The sequence below is a fragment of the Patagioenas fasciata genome, chromosome 17, assembly GCF_037038585.1.
Source record: "Patagioenas fasciata isolate bPatFas1 chromosome 17, bPatFas1.hap1, whole genome shotgun sequence".
Classification (NCBI taxonomy): Eukaryota; Metazoa; Chordata; class Aves; order Columbiformes; family Columbidae; genus Patagioenas; species Patagioenas fasciata.
In genome coordinates this window covers 8551053-8570094 of record NC_092536.1, presented here as the reverse complement: position 1 = coordinate 8570094, position 19042 = coordinate 8551053, and the positions used below count along the sequence as shown (strand labels likewise).

At 59.5% G+C, this 19042-nt stretch overlaps 2 protein-coding genes across 3 annotated transcripts; both read right to left on the bottom strand.

Annotated features, from left to right (window-relative positions):
* Positions 1-11: 11 nt before the first annotated feature.
* Positions 12-3834, bottom strand: LOC136109336 (somatomedin-B and thrombospondin type-1 domain-containing protein-like). Of its 2 annotated transcripts, XM_065851923.2 has the most exons (6): positions 3282-3834; positions 2409-2591; positions 2205-2295; positions 1438-1611; positions 918-1038; positions 12-825 (listed from the first exon to the last, which is right to left on the bottom strand). In XM_065851923.2, exons 1-5 carry the CDS (start codon positions 3715-3717, stop codon positions 933-935), a joined length of 990 nt encoding a protein of 329 aa, XP_065707995.2. In that variant the 5' UTR covers positions 3718-3834; the 3' UTR covers positions 12-825; positions 918-932. The 2 variants fall into 2 exon arrangements, with proteins under 2 accessions (XP_065707995.2, XP_071672291.1); XM_071816190.1 differs by having other exon boundaries at positions 12-1038.
* An 84-nt stretch (positions 3835-3918) lies between these two features.
* SLC25A1 (solute carrier family 25 member 1) lies at positions 3919-18826 on the bottom strand. Its single transcript, XM_065851615.2, has 9 exons — positions 18678-18826; positions 7729-7836; positions 7478-7577; positions 7128-7266; positions 6575-6659; positions 6319-6423; positions 5797-5912; positions 5402-5475; positions 3919-5284 (listed from the first exon to the last, which is right to left on the bottom strand). Exons 1-9 carry the CDS (start codon positions 18766-18768, stop codon positions 5170-5172), a joined length of 933 nt encoding a protein of 310 aa, XP_065707687.1. The 5' UTR covers positions 18769-18826; the 3' UTR covers positions 3919-5169.
* Between the last annotated feature and the right edge of the window lie 216 nt (positions 18827-19042).

Genomic DNA, 19042 nt, shown 5'->3' with positions numbered 1-19042 from the left:
GAAGCCTTTTAATTTCCATGCCCAGGAGGGGCAGCAGGAGAGGGGGAGGCTGCGACAGGGGGAGGCAACAGGGGTCCGAATGCATCGTGGGGCAGAAAACGAGCAACAGCCACCAGCTCAGCCAGGGAGGTTCAAACCCTGAAGCAAAAACAACCCCACAAACACCCCGCCCTGCACCCCAGGGACATTCAGTATTGCTGACCCCAAAGCAGTGCTGCAGCCCCAGCTTGTCTGGGCGGGACAGCACAGTTTTTAGTGTGAGAGCACCCCGATCCATCCTCAACCTCACCCGCTGCAGGGGCAGCATGAGCACAGCAAAGCCAAAGCACAGGTTCTCTGAGGAGGAGAAATTCCTCTCCTGAGGGAGTTCAGCCTCTGCAAGGACATCTTGATGCCCAAGAGCAGCCGGTACAAAAATATGCTGGTATCAGCCACTGGTGTCATTGCCCACGCGCAGACTTTGAGTGCCCACATTTAATTTCCCTCTGCAAACCACAGCACACAGCCCAGCCACCGTTCATGGCTCACCCAACGCCTCACTGCAGTCAGGCTGGCCTGAACACACAGAGGGAGGATGCCACCTCCACCCTCCTCACACGGCATGATGTCATGGCTGAGTGTGACATCATTGTATTGTCCTCCCATGTCACTGCCACATCATCTTCTCACCCAGGTTTAACCTTAGCATGATCTTCTTCCACCATGAACCACTATACTTTAGGAATACCCCTATTTTTAGTCTTTATAAGCAGGGTTTTCTTCCCATTCTTCAACAAAATACTTAACGAAAAACGGGGGGGTCAGCTCCAAGGGCGAGCAGCAAGCCTGCAGAAGGGTGAAATTATAAAAGACACCAGGTTTTTATTGCATTCGCCCCCTTCCCAGCAAGGAGCAGTGACATGGAGGACTCAGCCCACCTTCCCAGGGGGATGCTACACGAAGATGAGGGCTGGCGGGGAGCAGACACAGCCCTCCTGCAGCCCCTCCTGCACCCACGAGCCCTGACACCCCGCCACGGAGGCGGCCACCCAGAATGTCCTGGAAGGGAAAGCCGGTGAAAGATGGAGTGCTTTTATTAATTAAACATATAATAATTAAAATAATATTAATTAATTAATAACAATACATTTTTTTAAAGTTACTTATAGTTTTATATATAATAATACATATTGGCAGTTGGACTAGATGATCATTGTAGGTCCCTTTCAACTGAAATATTCTATATATTCATTTTTATATTCTCTATTAGCAATTTATAGTACATATGATTGATTTATCTTACAACATATGACATAATGTTATAGCATATTATAATATAACATTAGTATTATACGTAAATATATTTATAATTAAGAATATAAAAGGAGGATGGCTTCAGGGCACAGCAAGATGCTCCTCCATGGGGGGGACATGTTCCCCCCCCAGATTACCACCTACCTGGCTCCTTGCAGCCCGTGCCCGGTGCAATGGGGACGGCGGTGGGATGTGTCCCCCCGGCACTCGACGCACACCCGCCTGTCCCGGTGCAGGTGGCGGGTCCAGGCCTGCCCGCGGCAGGGGGGCCCTACCTGCGTCAGGCGGAAATAGCCGCAGTAGCTGGGGAGGGGGGAGCTGGGGAGGAGGTGAAGAAAAATGGGAAAATAGGGGGAAAAAGGAGAAAATGGTGGTTGGAGGGTGGGTAGACATTGTGCTGTTTTCTTGATGGATGGGGGATATAAGGCAGACATGGGTTTGAGGGTGCAAAGTTGCCATGGCTGGGGTTGAGAAGGGTAATGCGGTGCTCTAGTGGGGTGCAGAGGGGTCACAGTTTTAGAGGGGTGCAAAGGGGAAAGGATAATGGCTTTTGGAGAGAGGGGTGCAAAGGGGCCGTGGCTTTGTGCAGGGGTCTGTGGGTCTGGTGGGAGCAAGAGATGCATAGCTTTAGGGGGTTGCAAAGGGATCATGGTTTGGTGGTGGGAAGGGTAATGGCTCTAGGGGGGTGCAAAGGGGCCACAGCTCTAAAGGAGGGGGTGTAAAGGTGCCATAGTTTTGTGGGGGGTGAAAAGGGGCCATGAGTGTAGGAAGCAGTCCTGGGTGTAGGAAGCAGTACAAGGGGGCCATGGTTTTGTATGGGAGTGCAAAGGGGTCATGGCTGCAGAGGGGAGGTACAGAGGGGTCACAGCTTTGGGGAGGGGAGTGCAGAGGGGCCACAGCCCCACACCTACCTGGACGGCTCCTCGTGCAGCAGCAGCTCGGTTCTCCGCCAGGGATCCCTGAAGTCCTGGCTGAAGGAGTCAGGTAATATCTTGGCCACTTCTGGCAGAAAAGCAGCCAGGGTGGGGGACACGGATGGTTAAAGCCACTCCAGGCTGGGCAGTGGGGATGGTCACGCAGAAGGGAGGTGGACATCCCCACAGGACCCCCGTTACCTCTGGCTGTCCCACAGGTCGGATGCTCCCCCAGGCAGCCACGGCGCTGCTTGAGGTCAGGACAGGGCTCCCCTCCGTGCCGCGGCGGGACGGTGACCTGGCGGCTGCGGGCCCTGCTGCCCACCCCGCATGGGGAGCTGCACCCGCTCCACGGCCCCCAGGGCCCCACCACGCAGCTCACTGCTGCCGGGGGGACAGAGAGGGGAAAGAGCCTCAGTGGCGTGAAGGATGGGAAGAGAGCAGGGGAGGTGCAGCACAGGGGAGAGGAGAGGGGATGAAGGACCAGGGTGACCCCTGCAGCCCCCACCAGCACAGTGGCATTGTGGTCGGCTTCCGCAGGCCTTGATCCCCATGCCGCTGCATTGCGCTGAGCTGGGACCCCGCTAATCTCCCTGGAGATTAGGGAGGGCTGACTGCTGCAATTGTCCGGGAGCTGCCACCGGCGCCCGCCTGAGGGTGGGCTGGCTCTGCACCTCCCAAATCCACTGTCCCTGTTTGTCAAACCCAGTTACCATGTCCCCGTGCAAGGCACCGCCCGTGCCAGTGGCGATGAGGGGCTCATCCCACCCAGGACCCACACCGATGGCTCTGAGGCTTGCAAGGACAGTGTCACCATCAACCTGCTACTCTCTGTTGCAGACCAGAGCCCATGGTCTCTCTTACTACACTGGGAACAATCAGACTTTAGTATGAAAAAAGTAGAAAATCGCAATATTTCTCCACAGCCAGCATCCCCAGATGCATCCTATAACTGCTCAAAGTACAGGACTAACAGAGAAAGGCAAAAACCCACCACCAAAAGTATCAGCTCAGGCTGGCGTCCCCAGCCCCAGGGCACGGGGCCCAGCCAGTGCCACCCCAGCCAGCACTCACCGGCACGGCGGCACGCAGCACGGTAGTCCTCGCAGCAGTCGCCTGTCCTCTGGCAGTACGAGTCGCAGTAGCAGCGAGCCCGGTGGGTGCCCGGGGCCCAGCAGGCGTTGTTCCTGCCCGGGCAGCACCGCTGCCAGCACCCGCCCGCGGCACCCACCAGGTAGCCGGTGGCCAGCAGCCAGCCCCCACAGAGCAGCAGCCCGTGCATGCTGCCGGACCCCGTGAGCCCCACGGGATGGCTTTCCCAACAGGACGGCGAGCGCTGGGTGAGGAGCGAGGGCTGTGCCAGGAGCCCCAGCCGCACCGCCCCGGGGCTGGGCGGGGGACAAAGCCCGTTCCCTTCTGCTCCACTGCCCCTTGCCATCCCAGCTCTTTGCTCCATGGTCTGGGCGGAGTTAATAAAATTAACCAGGATGGTTAATAAAACGCTGTGCATAGGACAATACGACCCTGGAGCTGCTGAAGCAGCTGTGAACAGGCACTGCTGGGCTGATGTTGACACTCTCCAGGAGCACTGGCTCGGACTTGGAGGGCAGCAAGACAGGGGTGCAAAGAGGGACCCCACCACCAATCCACACCCGTGCCGCAGGAGCTGATCGCTGCCCACTCAGCACAGCCCTGACACCAACACAGCTGCTAAAGCCAGACTGACTTTATTCAAATTGCGAATGTAAAACAGAATAACAATAAAAAAAAACATAAACCCAACCCTCAACTGGCTTCAGAGCAGAAAGCCGCAGGTAAACCGTGCCCAGGCTTTACTTCTCCTCCTTCGCCCTCCTGCATTAAGGCTGCATTTGTCACTGAGGACAGGAGGGAGGAGGGACAGGGCGAGCCCCAACTCCCACAACCCCCCGGCTCCTTCACAGGAAGTTTGGCACAAATCTGGCATGGCCATGCCTGGTGTGGGGCAGGGCAGGGCTCCGGTCCCATGGCCACGGGTGTTAGTGGGTCAGCGTGAAGCTCCGAAAGCTACGGGATTACCTACGGGGCTGCAGCAAGAGGGCAGATGGCGGGAATGTGGCAGAAGAAGGGGTTTGCTCCCCCGGCCAAGGGACCAAGTCTGTGGCATGGAGCTGTGCCTCCCCGCCCCGGCTTGTGAACATGTCTCAACTGTAAATGGCAAGTGCTGGGGGCACCTGGCTCACCCCAACCCCGGCCGCACAGCAAGAGAACTGAAGGCCTGGCTGCACATGCGATTTTGGGCAGCAACTGCTCAGCAGTCTGGGGTGAGTGGGAACCGGGGCTGGGAGGCTGGACCCCAGGGCCCAGTGCCAGCAGGGAGGAGGGAGCCTGGGGCCGCACCAGTGGGTCACTGCCTTCCCGTCCCGGGGGGTGCAGGGCTGGCAGGCCCCCCCAGTGCTGCTGTGCGACCCAGAGCATTGCTCTGAGCTGGCAGTGTCAGCTCCAGGAGCCTCTGCCAGCTGCAATGCCTGATGCACAGCTTGGCCATTGTACCCCAAAGACTCCAGGGGGCTCTCAGCACCCCCAAAAAGTGCTGGCCCCCTGGCAGCCGGCAGCTTCGGGCTGCTGGAGGCCGTGGGGGAACTGGGCCATTGTCCCCAGTGACACCTCACCCTGGATAACCTTACAGGTGATGCAGGACCATGGGGAAGTGTCATCAGGGAATCGGGGCGGGTATAACCGGGGTGCTGGGGGTCTGGGTGATGGGATATGGCTCCCTCACCGCTCTTTTCAGCACACAACTGATAACTAAACCTGCTCCAGAACCTGTTCCTAAACATGAAGGTGGCCGGGTTTGGGGGAGGGTGTGGGCATGGGGCAGACCTGGCCCCGGGCAGCGCCGGCGGGCAGCTGTGGGCTTGGTCACGGCTCTCCAGCTGCACCCCGTGGGGCGAGGGAGGGGGGACCGCCCTGGCCGGCCCCCTCAGTCCGTTTTCCACACCTTGTTGAGGAACTTGACCACCTCGTCGTAGATGACGAAGACGATGGCCACATCGAGGCAGACGCGGCCCAGGCGAGGCACCGTGCCCTTGTAAAACCTGCCAGGGACAGAGGGGAGCCGTGGGGCTGGGGGCCCTCGCAGTCCCTTCCCCGCCCATCCTCTCCACCGGCCCCACTCTGTGCCCCACTTTGCTCACCCCCACCGCAGGACTTACGCCAGGGGCCCTTCGTATTTCATGATCTGGTAGGCGCAGTCCCAGGTGCTCTTGTACTTGTGCGCTTCCAGCCCCTGCCGGATGGGAAAAGCTGGGTCAGAGGCACATCCAGGGTGGTTTTGGGGGGGAGGCAGGGAGCTGGGGGTGCGTCAGGAGGAATCAGTCCCCATGCCCTGCTGCGGGCCACCAAACCAGCAGGGATGCACCCACCCCCGTGCAAACACTACCCAGCACCTCCACAGCCCAGCTGCAAGGGTGCAGCATCCCCAGGCATCTCCCAAACTTCAGGAGCATTGTGCCCCTGCCCCTGGGGCTGCACAAAACAGCCCCTGGACGGCCTGTGACCCCAGCCTGCTGCAGGCAGAGCAGCCCCACACTATATCCCGGTGCTGTACCTGCATCCTGGTCTTCACCACGTCCAAGGGGGTGTTGCCGAAGACACTTGCAGCTCCGGCAAGGGCTCCAAACACCCCCGTGACGAAGGGGTTGATGACTTTGTTGGGATCATCCCCTGGGAAGGAGGAGAGGTTGAGGGCAGAGTGGTGGTGGGGGATGAAGCACAACATCCCCGAGGGAGCCCACAAAGAAGGTCTCAGGTCTGGCTGCTCATGGTCAGGGTCGGTGCTGTGCTGGGGGGCCAGGGCATTTAGAGGGGACTGTCCAGTGGCACCAGTATCCCAGAGCCCACACAGCACTCGGAAGCCCAGGGTGGGAGCGGAGATGATGCTTCAGCACTAGGACACTTCAGCCTCTCAAGCTGAGGTCCTCTTATCCTGGCTTTCACCTCGCTCTATCATGAGAGGCTGAGCCACGAGAAGCAGAGGATATGCTGGTGGAAAGCCCAAGCTTGGCTCCCAAGGATGGACTCAGGGAGCCAACAGTGCAGCCAGGGTGCCTGGGGGATGGTGACACCGTACCTTTGTACCAGTTCTTCAGGGAGGTCATGACGAAGAAGCGGATGGCCTGGTTCGATCCTTGCTTGAGGACGGTTGCAGTTAAGCCCTGGTAGGTCCCCTTTAGTCCTGCAGCAAGAGAAGGCGTTGGAGGGCAGCACCAGCCTCACCCGGGCACAGAAAAACCTCCCCAGGCAGCTGGTCCCAGCCTGCACCCACTCCCAGCCCCTCCACATGGAAGCACTGCGGGGGAACCGGACATTGACTCCCCAGGACTCACCCTGTTCCCGAACGATCTCCCGGACGCCGTGGAAGAAGCCACGGTATTTGGGCTTGGGGGAGCACTGGTCATGGATAAACTTCACCTGTGGGGAGATGACACGCTCGTCCTGGCTGAGGTGAGGGGGGATGCAACAGCCCCAAAGAGCTGCCAGACGCCTCTTGCCTTGCCCTGGGGACGGTCCCAAGAGCTGAGCTGACCCACGGGGCCAGGCAATGTGGGGTGCGGTCACGGTGAAGCCTGCGCTCACGGCCAGTGGCGTGTTTTGCAGAGCAAAACCTGGGGAACCACCCCTGCACAGGTTTTACGGCCCAGAAATGGGGACAGGATGGTTCCTGGGTGGGGGGCTCCTCCCTGGAGTGGGGAAGGGGCTACAGCTGCTGGATTTGACCTCTCCATGGGGCTTTCCAGCCTCAGCTCTTCCCCTACAAAACCAGCCCAAACAAACCCAGGTGGCCCTTGGCTCCCTGGAGAGCTGCTCCCCAAAAGTCGAGCATCCCGCCCCGTCCCAGGGAGGGGTGCCAGGGCAGGGACACCAGCACCTCCCACCCACCTTTATGGTCTCCATGGGGCAGACCACCACCACGGCCTCGGCCACGCCGGCGCCCAGCCCGCAGACGAGGCCCCGCGTGCTGTCCAGCCGCCCCTGCTCGTCTCTCATCTGGTTGCTGAGGAACTCGAACATCCCAAACCTGCGGAGGAGCCGCCGTGCCAACCCCCAGGCACCCGGCCAGGGGTCATCCCCCGCTCTGGGTCTGTCCCTGGCAGCCACCCACCTTCCCAGTGCGGGAAAACACCTGATTCGGCAAAGTGCCGCTGGGGACGTCGAGGCCAAACCCACCCCCACACTTGCTGCCACCCGGGGTCCCCCCATGCTCACCCCACGCCATGGGGGACACCTACCTGACGGCGGCCTTGGGGATGGAGCCGTACACCAGCGAGCTGAGCCCCCGGTACAGCCCCCGGATGCCATGGTCACGGACAGTCTGCTTCACACAATCCCCTGCACCAGAGCACAGCGGCACCGCCGTCACCCGCCACGCCAGGGCCACCGCGCTGCCCCCACCAAACACCGCTCCCCCCAGCGCCAGCCAGGCCCCCGGTAACCCCCGGATCCGGCCAGTGGGTTGGGGCAGCAGCAGGCACAGGCTCACCGATGCCCTTGTAGCGAGGAGGGTTTGCCTTCTCGTCCAGCTGCAGCTGCGTCTTCACATACTCGGTGGGGAATGTGATGCAGATCTCAATCCCTCCAGCCAGGCCACCTGTGGGGGGACAGGGGGGACACTGGGGCTGGGAGCAGCACCATGCCCGTCCAGCACCACGTGGCTGCCGCCAGCTCCGTGATGGCTGAGCCTGAGACCTCTGACAGCCAGGTCTGGGCTGGGACGAGGTGTCCCTGTCCTTGCCTGGGGACTTCACACAGCAGCAGGGCCCCAAGCCAACCTGGCATTGCTGCCTGGCCACGGCAAGAGCTGGCAAGGAGGTTGGCAAAAGGGGTGGGAAAACCAGCCAAAACACTGTACACATGGTGGTTTCTGCATTATTTACCCCTCAAAGGCACCTCTCTCCCTCCAGAACCCTACACCCCCCAGGTGAGGTGCCAGCACAGGGATTTATAAACCCAGTAGAGCCCCACAGAGCTGAAAAAGCCCTGGTACTGCTCCTCCGTCACCAGCAGGAGCCCATTTGCTGACCCAGCCGTGCCAGCATGAAGTGCAATTATCATCAAGCCCATCCAGCTGCCCAGAGCTCAGGCAGTGGCGACTGCTGGGCGCTGATTACACTGGCTGAAGCCTTTCCCACCACAACCTGGGGACACATCAACACCCCGGCATCAAGCAATGCCGGCTCTCAGGAGTCTGGCTCCCCTTGGTGTGGCTGAAGTGCCACAGTCAGCCCTGCCATGAGCTGCCCTGGGGCAGCAGAGCTGATCCCACTGGGCTGTGGGTCCAGGGGAGCCAGGCTGAGCCCCAGCCAGCCAGAGAATGGCTGCACAACGCGGTTCCCTGCATCGAAGCGCAGTGGGAGCTCTTTGTGCCAGTGCTGGAGGAAGCGCGGGCCCGAGCCAGGCTCCCCCATGTCTCACAGGGCCAAACCCCGCTGCATCCCAAGCCAGGAGCCAGCACTGAGGCAAAGACGCTGCCAGGGACCAGGCACTGCACTGTGCAGTGCCGGGAGCCCCGGGCGCTGCCGCTGGGGCTGGGCACCCACCACAGCAGCCCCCAAAGGCCTCCTGGCTCCTCGCCTGGGGAGGGCGACTCAGGACCCAGTCTTGCGGGACACAGCCTGGCACAGGGTCAGGTCGGCTGCCAGTTCCCAGTCAGGGACAGGTCTCCCATCGCACCTCCACCAGCCCAGCCACATCCCAGCGTGACTCAGCAGCACTGTGGCTCCTGCCACAGCCACCCCCAGCACGCAGCCTCGCTGGCACAACCCCACACCAGCGCGGGAACATGCTGGTGTCCCCAGAGGAGGGACACGCTGCCACTGCAAGCAGGGCCAGTGCAGGGGCAGGGTGCAGCAGCAGGTTATCCTGCTCTGAGGCAAAGTGCAGCCACAGCACAACACGGCAGAGCACAGCTCGGCTTATCAGCACCCACCAAAGTACCCTGTGAGGGGACCCTGATAGGGGACACCCCAGCCCACAGCTGCTTCTCGTGACAGCAGCAAGTATTCCCAGCTCTTTCGACCACTGAGGTTTCTCACAAAGTCTTATTTCTTTTGTACGGCTTCCAAATCTACAAGAGAGACCCTTTAGCCCTCTGGCACTGCCTCCAGCTTTCCCCTGCAGAGTGCCACCAGCGAAACCACCTGACCAGTGTGGGGACATCCCAGAGGGCAGGCTGCCATCCCCCAGGACACCACTGCCTTCTCTCTGCCATGTCCTTCTGGAGGGAAAGGCAAGAAGCCTGGCTGCACTCCCTGCTGCAGCGGGGCAGCACCCACTGTACAACAGCCTCGTCCTGGCTTGTCTCCCCCAGGCACAGAAGCAGGGGGCTGCACTTGTCTGCACGGAGCCTTTTAAGCACCCAGCACAGCCCAGGACGACGGGAAAGCCCAGCCCCATGCTCCATGAGCATCCCCTCTCCTCCCGCAGGCACTGCGGGGACAGGGACACCACAGCACCCAGTGCCGGTCCCCCATCCCGAGGGCAGGACCCACCAGCCCAGCCTGGCAGCACCCGAGCCCTGTGGGCGCTGGGGACCGGCACCAGGCCAGCCCAGCTCTGCCACAGCACACAAAAGCTCTTTGTTTCCCCCCTCTTCCCGGGAGGGACTGGAGCTGCTCAGCCCGGGCCAGGCAGGCGCCTCCCAGGAGGCAGCCATGGGCAACCACCAACAGCCCTTACGCCTCTGCAGTATCTGTGCTTCAGCAGCGCGGGTGGGAGCTGCGGCAGTCGCAGTCAGGCCAGCTCACACTGGGACACCACGGGAGAACAGTCACCATATCCCCAGGTTCCCCAGAGCTCTCCTGCTGCCCCCTCAACCCTTTCCCGTCCTTGGCATGTCTGTCAGAGATGGCAAACGCTGCCAGTCTCATGGCACAGGGCTCGCCAAGCACTGTAATTTCTCCTGCAAATCCAAACAGCTCCTGCAGGAGCAGCCGCTGGGTCCCCAGCGAGCAGTGTTATGAGGAACAGCATCCTCCAGCTGGGTACAATGGTCCCCAAAAGCCCAGCACCAGCTGGTACCTCTCTGTGCCACTACACACCAGCGTGCCACCAGCCCCGCTGCCACCACAGCTACAAGAAATCCCGGGTGCTGCCAAGGCCACTGCCCTCCCTCCTACACTGCAGACCTCAAGTGCTGGACATTTTAAGAGCCATAATTGTTTATTTCCTCTTGGTCCCCCAGCACCAACTGCTACCTCAACACTTCTAGGAGCCAGACAGCAGGGAAACACTCAAGACAAGCACCAGTACAGGAGCACCCCAGCCCACAGCACCAAATGGCACAGAGAGGGATGCTGCATCTCCTGGAACCTGTCCCCAGCCTCTGCAGCCACTGGGATTAATGATGTTTGCCCACGCAGAGGAGGCAAGGAGGCTCTGCCCAGCATCCTGCTGGCAAAGTCATCCACAGGCATCCTGGAGCCTGTGAAGTGCCCCAGCAAAGGGACAGCACGCCCCTCTTGAGAACTGGCCGCCTCTGGGGAACGGGGCTGCCCAAAGGCTGCTCTGCCACAGCACAGCTCCATCTCAGGCAGTTGCACACACACATCCCAGGGCAGGGGAACAGGTCTGCCCAGGGAAACGCACCCAGGGGAGGATCTTCCCCCCCGTCCTGCTCAGGGACATGTGCTGCCAGGTCCCCTCCCTGCCCCAAATCCCACAGGAAGGGGCACGCAGCAGGGACTGCAGACACACTGTGACTTGAGGCAATTTTATCCTGTTTTCCTCTGCCGGCAGAGGCAGAGCAGCACAGCCCCTGCCTGCAGCTCCTTCCCTCTCTGGAGGCGAGGCCCAGCAGAGGTCCTGCTCTGCTGCCGAGCGTCCTCTCCTGACACAGTTTTATTCCAGCGGAAACCTCATTCTACGCAACAAATCACCCCACTGCCTGCGAACAGCAGCTCCTTCCAACCCCCCTCCCTCGCTGGGGCTGCCGAGGGCTTTGCAACCTGTTTACCCGGACTTTAACCAGCAGCTTGAGCTCTTGCAACACCACGGAGTCAGCAGGAGCAGCCGGCAGTGAGCCCTCGGGAGGTGAAAGAGCAAGCGGGGCAGCCTGGCCACCGAGCCAAGGCTCTCGGCTGCGAGCTGGATGCAGCAGAGCCAGCGCACACAGGACGTCCTTCAGGGAAGGTCGCTCTGCCCAGCCCCACAGAAGGTGTCTCTGGCGGGGGGATCCCAATCCTGGCACTGGGAATTGCTCCCCGCCTCCAGTGAGCCTGCAAGGACCCAGCTGCCAGCAACCCTGACCCCACAGCCCAGGGGGGAGAAGGGAAAAATACCTGTTTGTCAGTCACTTGGCATGGTTTTCCCAGAAAAAGCGTAGCTCCTCTTTGTGGAGTGGCAAGCAGAGTTATCTGAGGACATGGTCACAGCCTTAGACCCCACTGGGGAGCTGGCAGGGAGGAGAAGAGGGTTTGGGGACAGAGGGGGATGCTGGCACGTGATGGCATCAGCACACACAGGTTCAGCTAATGACCCCAAACCTCATTAGCAGGCAGTTTCTGAGGACACCACCATCCACCCCCAGCCAGCCTGTCCCAGGGACCCCAGCTCCAGTGTCCAGGACAGGGTGGGTGCCAAGGGCAGGAGGACACAGCCACCGTGGAGAACACAAGCAGAGCCCTGGGGACCAACACAAACCGGGGCTGCGCAGCCGGGGCTGGCATTGCCACCCCCTGCAGACCCCCAGCCGGAGGCAAGCGGCCCTGCAGGCACCCACCGCCCCATCCGGGAGCCGCAGAGGGGCAGGAGGTGGCACTGACCCTCTGCCACTCCCGCAAGTGCCTGCGCCTGCAAAAGCAGCAGGTCTCTGTGCAGCTCTGATGAGAAGTGGGCACCTGGAGAGTAATTTCAGCCTCTCCACTTTAATGGCAATTTCACACACACAGATACACGAACACCTGATTTCCATACAAACACCTCTTTTTAACTTCAGATTTCGCAGCACCCTTTCAGGCCAGGAGAAATTATTCCTAAGGGTCTGGAAGTAAAGCAGCAGAGGTCTCTCTCCCAGAGCCCTCCCCTGGAGCGTGCCCTTCCTGCACGGCTCAGGGTGGTGGGAATGGACAAACAGGCTTCCAGCTCCTCCCCAGAGCACCAGCAAAAGCTGACCCCATGTTCCCCCCTGTTCGGAGGGCACCCGGCCCACCTGCAGAAAGTGCAGGTGTATGGGGTGAGCTGAGCCGCTGAGACTCGGGACATGGAGCAGACACTGCAGACACAGTGTGCTGCCTCCTGTGTGCTGTGCTTGTGGTTCCGACCCTCACCAGGGGATCGGCTGCCCCTCCCCATCAGCCAATTGCCTTCAGAGCTGGGGAAATCAACAATAATAACAGAATCAAAGACCAGCAGGGTGCTACAAAAAAGGAAGCCAGAAACACCCACCTCCAGCTCATCCCAGTTCTCTGCTGAGGGACTGACCCTCCTGGCAGCCATCCCTGCTGCTCTTGAGCCATCCATTAACAACCCAGATAAAGGCAGTGGAGAAATCCTGCCATGCCTGCAGTGGTGAAACGGGTTTAACGGGCTCCACCCTCCCCACATCGTCCCACCACGGGCCATCTTGCGAAATGGGCTCAGGGGCAGAGCCCGGCTCAGGGGCAGGCAGGCACCTTGCTGCAGAATCTCCCAACACTCCCCCAGCTTTCAGCAGGGCTGGCACAATGGTCCTCACCCAGACACCTCCTCCTGCCACCCACAGCCCTTCACCGCCCATCCGCAGCCCCATCCTTGGGGAAAACCACCACCGGGGCTGCTCTGCGGAGTACGGTGTTATACAGCACTGAGATTGGGGAGGGCTGCTCCCCCAAACCAAATTGCCAAAGGATTCCCAGTGTTTTGGTTAAAAGGGCAAAAACACATCCTGCAGGAGGCCAGCCTGTCTCAGGGCGTCCATCCCCTGCCCTGGGGCCAAGGGCTCTGGAAAGTCTCCTATCTGATGGGGACAAGGCCGGCGGGGTGCACAGGGCTTCAGTGTGTGCATCAGTAAATACACACATGGCCGCTTTCGTCATGGGAGTGTGCTACGGCCAGGCTGGCCAAAGTCTGATCCCCTCAGCAGGGATACACGGAATGACAAACACGAAATGCGCCTCTCTGTGCCCTGTGCCATCAGGTGGGTAAACAGCCCCGTACAAACAGCGCTGCAGATAATGCTGTGGACTGGGATGGAGGAATTTGTCCCTAATTTTACTGGAAACATCCTATTTCAACAGGCCATCCTTTCACAACCCACTCATTTATCTCCTCTTCGCATTTACTTCTTGATGGGCTAATATTGTAATAAATCATTCCTACATTTTAAACTTCTTGGCTGTGAGTATGACAGCAAAAGCCATTCCCTTTGGTCACAGTCACAGCATCACCTGCCTTCGGTGCTGACTCCACTTTCAGGGACGTGCCAAGTCACCCGTCCCAACTCAACAACCCACTTTCTCGGCGCTGCCCTGCGCACCCAGCTCCCAGCCATCCTGCTTCAGACACCTACTTTATCAGTACCTAAAAACCTTTCTGAAGACAAGCAACAGGGACCAGACATGAGAGCCCAGGGCTGTAGAATGATTCCCCCAGTACAGCCCTGTAACTGGGTGAAGGAGCCACTGCTGGGACTGAAGCTTCCCCTAGTCTGGTCCCTTGGCCACCAGCACAGGGGAATGATGGTTGTATTGCGCACTGGAGCGCAGGGAAAAAGAAGATATGGCAAGAAACCAACCCCTGTTGTCAGGATGTGACCTGAGACCTCGGGGCACAAGGACAGGGCCACACCGCCCAGGCAGGAGCAGGCAGGCTGCATTGGCATGCACCGCGCAGGGCCATCAGAGATGAGAGACGCCGCAACATCCCTGAGCTGTCAGCTCACGACGCTCATCGTCTCGGGAAGATGGATGGTTCCTTCCGATCATTTACGTCAACCCAGAGAAAATGGTTGCCTGCAGAATGTCAAGCAGAGTGTCAGGCACGCGAAAAGCTCAGAAACTCACATTTTGAAGTTCAAGGTTAAGTCCAGCTCACACAGAATTTGTTCAGACCAAAGAAGCTGGGCACCCCGCTGTGGTTTCCCAGCCCTGGGGCCAACAGCCTCTTCCCACCAGAAGACTCAGGGCTGCTCTAGGTTTCCGCACCAGCTGCAGTCCACAAGGGCTTGCAGGCTGGCAAGGACACAGTCATGGTCAGCATGCTCCTTCCCTGCTCCCCAGGCAGAGACAGCCAGCGGAGGCAACCGCAGGGGAAACCACAGCCAGGCGCGATGCACCAAGGGCCAGCAGACTTGGCAAGACTGGTTCCCTCCGCACTCACCAATCCTCCCCCACAGCCCTGTTCAGCCCACCACTGGCTCCCCCAGCTCAGCATCAAGGGGGGAACATGCCCCACTCTGCTGTGAGCACCAGGGACCCACCTAAAAGCCAGGGACTGTGCTGAACCACAGCCATTGGCAGAAGCACAACCTCCCTTCCTCCCTTCCACCCTCCCAGGAGGGCAATGGCCCTGGAAACCCAGGTAGGCTTGACTTGAGGGAAAGGAGCCCTACTCTGCAAGAAGCAAGTCTCAGCTTTCACACCCAGTCCCTGAACCCCTCTCCTCTGCAGGTACAGCATTTCCTAAGAAAGATCATATCAAGAGATCGATAAAGAAAAAGAAACTGAAGCTCTAATTACTGCTTTGTCTCTCATGTGATCCTGGGCTCCATGTGCTCCACGCACTACCCTGCAGGCCCCCCTCCCTCCTGCCCACGCTCCTCCTGGGACCCTGGTGCACATCACTGCTATTTCCCAGTGGTGCTCAATGTCCGTGGCAAACATCAGAACAACAGCCACGACCATTGCAAGCTCCTTCCACACCAAGCACCACGCAGGACAGCATCCAGCCAGGATTAGGTGCAGGCAAACAGCAACTGTGCACCAGCCCCGCAGCAAGCAGAGGCACCGTGCAGAGAGCAGGGCAGCTGCGAGCTTCTCCACGGGAGGGAGCAGACCCCAGGCTTCAAAGCTGGCTAAAAACAGAGCAAGACTGTACTTAACTCTGGGCAGGGCTGGCAAAGCCTTTCATCAAATGGCCGCTGCTAACCAGGAGCAAAGTTCTCAGGAGGAGGGCAGGGGTGCGGGGGTTTGCCTGCAAAATAGCACAGACCATTTGCGACAGGCTCTAAATAGTCCACCACAGGCTGGCTGGAGCTGACCTAACAGCTCTGTGGTGCCCAAAAACCCAGCACTCAGCCCTGCAGGAGGCTGGCGAGAGGGAGAGGAGCTCAGTGTGCTGAAGGGTTTGTGTGGAAACCACGGCACAGAAGCTGACAGCTACCTGTAGGGAGGCTGGAGACACCGCTGGACTGCCAGGTCTGCCTGTGAACAGGAGAACCCAGCAGAAGAGACACAAGCTGGTCCTCAAGCCGGCTCATGAGTTCACAAGAAAATTATACTGGCTTTACAACAGGTAACTGAGTCGGCAGATGAGATGGAAACACACAGTATCTGTTTCAGCCTATACCTACATATTTATCAGTTTTTTAACCAAGTTTAAGTTAAACAACATCACACCAAACCTTGGTGTGCTACAGCCACATCACTTCTCACCCAGTGCCAGGTCCCCCAAACCTACTGCGTCCCATCAGTTTGGAGCCTGGGAGACTTTTCCCCTCACAAAGGGGTCTAGGAGTTGAACAGCAGCAGGGACACGCACCCACTCAGCTCTGCCCTCTCTGAAGCCCAGTCTGTATGCAGCTCCCCAAGACCAAGTCGTGGCAGCAACACCCACCCGACCAGCCAGAACAGTCCAGCTGGCTTTGTGTTCTTGGGCCACACACAGGGACACAGCCCCGGCACAGCCTGCGTGGTCACAGCAAGGTGAAGTGCTGCCCTGGCACACAACAGCTGCTTGGACAAACAAGAGCCCATTAGCAAATTAATTTTTAACTTTGTCTGTTGAGACAACTGAAGGAGAAGAGCTCTTAGCAGCCAGAGCTTCACCTGCATCTCTTCAGAAGAGGCAGCCCAGGCTGCCACCAGTCCTGGGGGAGGATTGGTGAGTGCAGAGGGAACCAGCCCAGCTGCTCAGGTCTGGGCAGTGTGAGCGAGCTGCGCCTCCCTGGCCGAGGATCCCAGTCACACACAGGGGCTGGGAGCAGATACGCACCCAGGACGGGATGATGGCTGTTTATTTAACTCCACCGGTACAAGGCAGATGAAGCACAGCGCAGGAGGAATGGTCCTTCTTGAACACCACAAGCTCTCCAGAAGGCTGAGCTTTGGTGATCGCAGCCCTGTTGTGCAGACAGATGAGAATCTTGAGAGCACCAGTAAACCCCTTAAAGTCAGCAGAGACAGCCACAAATGGCACTGCGTGTCCCCAGCAAGGGGCTGAAGGGCTGAGCACACCAGGACACAGGGAGTTAACAGCAGCTTTCTCCCATTTATGCGGTTCTCTAACACAATTAGATACCACAGAGGCTTGGCTGGACTTCTGCCCGTTAACCAATTACTCTGATTTGCTTTGTGCAAGGAGAAGACTAGCATCTCAATAGGGTCCTTCTTCCAGCTCTGCAGCCTCACACAGACCCACAAGTGTCCTTCCAAGCAGGGGCATGTGCAGCTTTGTGCCGTGTTGCCCAACATGGCACCTGACAGAGGCCACAAGCACCACATGCCTTCCTTTACACCAGAACAGCTTCCAGGCACACCTACAGCAACTTTCCTGGCAGAGGAGAGCAGGACAAGCCTGCTGCAGCCTCCTTCAGAATGTGCTGATAAGCTATCTACAGCTGATGATCCCTGATTACAGACCTACGGAAGGGCTGTGAACGTCTCCTGGTACACTGGCCCAGGCAGTGACAACCTCATGCACTGAATGTGGGCAGCGAGTCGGGAAAGACTCGCTCCAGAAGACTGGATGGGGAGCAAGCTGCCTGTCCTTCCCATCCTAGACTTAGACTAAATCCCATTTAGAAAACCCTAAATAAAAGGGAAGAGACCTGAACTAATGACCCACTCTGAAGAGCTGGCAGCACAAACCTTGAAACCCCTAAGGAGCAGAGAACTCTGGAGGAGCTTGGCCTCACCGAAGGTCTCATTTGACTGAGAAGGCACCTTCTGCCTCCTCCTCGTGCCCCAGCCCTTTGGCCATGCAGCCTGGCTGGCAGCACAGACTCCTCCAGGCGATGTGACCCTCGGAGGCCTTGTCACCCTTTGCACGCTCCAGCACTCACATCCTTCCCGCAGCGCTGCCGTCTCAGCCAGTTCTCCGGAGCTGCACGAGGGGAGGCCGATGGCCGAGGCAGGGCCAGTGCTGGCCCGCAGAGCCAGAGCAGCCAGGGCTTGGTTCCCATGCCCAGCCAGAGGGCAGGCAGACCTCGCTCCTCCCGCGTTCCCTCTATGGGAGGCTGGAGCTCTGCCCTGGGAGCAGAGAGTTGGACAGATGAACAAAGGCACAATCGTAGGTGGGGGAATTAGCTAGAAAACACAAAAGCTCTAAACATGCCAATTGTGCGGAGGCTGTGATGGCTCATTTCAAAGACAAGACGTGAATCTCCACTCTGGGAATTGTCCGGAGAGCAGCAGGAGAAACCAGGGAGCTAATGAATAGCTACAAAGGAGTTTAACAAGCCTACAACTGTCTTGGACTCCATTCAGCTGAAGCTCAAACCAGCTACAAGTAGAAGGAAGGGTATTAACTCTGCAGTTACTACTGCACTTGTAGCCTGCTTAGATCCTATGGAAACGGTCAGAACTGGAAAGGAAAACATGCCCAGATCCACAGGGACTGATGCTGAGACACAAAGGAGAGACCAAGAAAGCCATTGGTGGAGCCGTATCAAAGCAGCATGTGAGACACAGCTAGAACAGGCACAACCTGAGCACTGCCGCTTTAGCTTTCCCCCTTAATGTGTCCGGAGGGTCCATAAGGAGGTCCCCTGCTACTGTCTCGTTCATCAGTTCAACTCCCTCCTGCTAACATGAAAACGTGCACTGTTGAACAACGCAGCTGCCCCAAGCCCTGTGTTTACCGCGTTACTGCAGCGAGCACTCCGGCACCTTCCCAGCCAGGCCACAGGTTGTCGGAACAGCCACACAGCGACACTGTGACCAGGAGCAGCGGGAGCCCGGGAGCCGCCGCCCCAGCTCGGGATACAGCTGCTGGAGCTCTGTTACTGCTGCCCAAGACAAACCCCGGTTCGCCGCGGGGCAGCTCCCGGGATGCAGCGGGGTGGTTTCCTGAACAACCCTGGGGCTGGCACGGCGGGAGCAGCTCCGAGCGGGCTGGGCACGGGCGATCCCCGCAGGTTGGGTGGCGGTGACAGGGACACGGCACCTGCGGGGACGGCGCCGCTGCGCCCGGGACTGCTCACGGCAGCCGCCGCCCAACACGGATGCCCACGCTGGCAGCGGCGGTCAGGCAAACCCACCCGGGGCGGGGCGGGCTCGGTGTCCGGGGGTCGCTTACCTGCCAGGATGGCCTTGCCAGGGTGGGTGAGCTTGGCCTTGCCCGCGGGGGCGGCGGCCGCCAGGCTGCGGGGCGCGGCGGGGGCGGGCATGGCCGCGCTGCGGCCGCGGCTCCTGCGCTGCCCGGCGGCGGCGGCCGGGCCGTATTTCAGGGCCGCGCCCGCGGAGGGGCGGCCCCGGCGGCGTCACATCCTCAGGGGCGGGGCGGGGGCAGCATCCCGGGCTCGGCCTCCTGCGGGGGGAGACGGGGAAAAAAGGAGGGGGGCGGCGGAGCGCGGCTTGTTCCTCGGCAGTGTGGAAGCGGTGATTCGCACTAACCCTGCTCCCCAAAATCTATGGCAAAAACCCTCGGCATGGGAGCAGCAA

Bases quoted from the DNA above. Each gene is read 5' to 3' on its own strand.
- SLC25A1 (XM_065851615.2), bottom strand. From the start codon at position 18,768: ATGCCCGCCCCCGCCGCGCCCCGCAGCCTGGCGGCCGCCGCCCCCGCG. The intron at 7,837-18,677 runs GTAAGCGACCCC...GTCCCCCCACAG, and splicing joins TGGCAAGGCCATCCTGGCAG to GTGGCCTGGCTGGAGGGATT. The intron at 5,285-5,401 runs GTAAGTCCTGCG...TGTCCCTGGCAG, and splicing joins AAATACGAAGGGCCCCTGGC to GTTTTACAAGGGCACGGTGC.
- LOC136109336 (XM_071816190.1), bottom strand. From the start codon at position 3,717: ATGCACAGCGTTTTATTAACCATCCTGGTTAATTTTATTAACTCCGCC. The intron at 2,592-3,281 runs GTGAGTGCTGGC...TCCCCCCGGCAG, and splicing joins TGCTGCGTGCCGCCGTGCCG to CAGTGAGCTGCGTGGTGGGG. The intron at 2,296-2,408 runs GTAACGGGGGTC...CTTTTCTGCCAG, and splicing joins GACCTGTGGGACAGCCAGAG to AAGTGGCCAAGATATTACCT.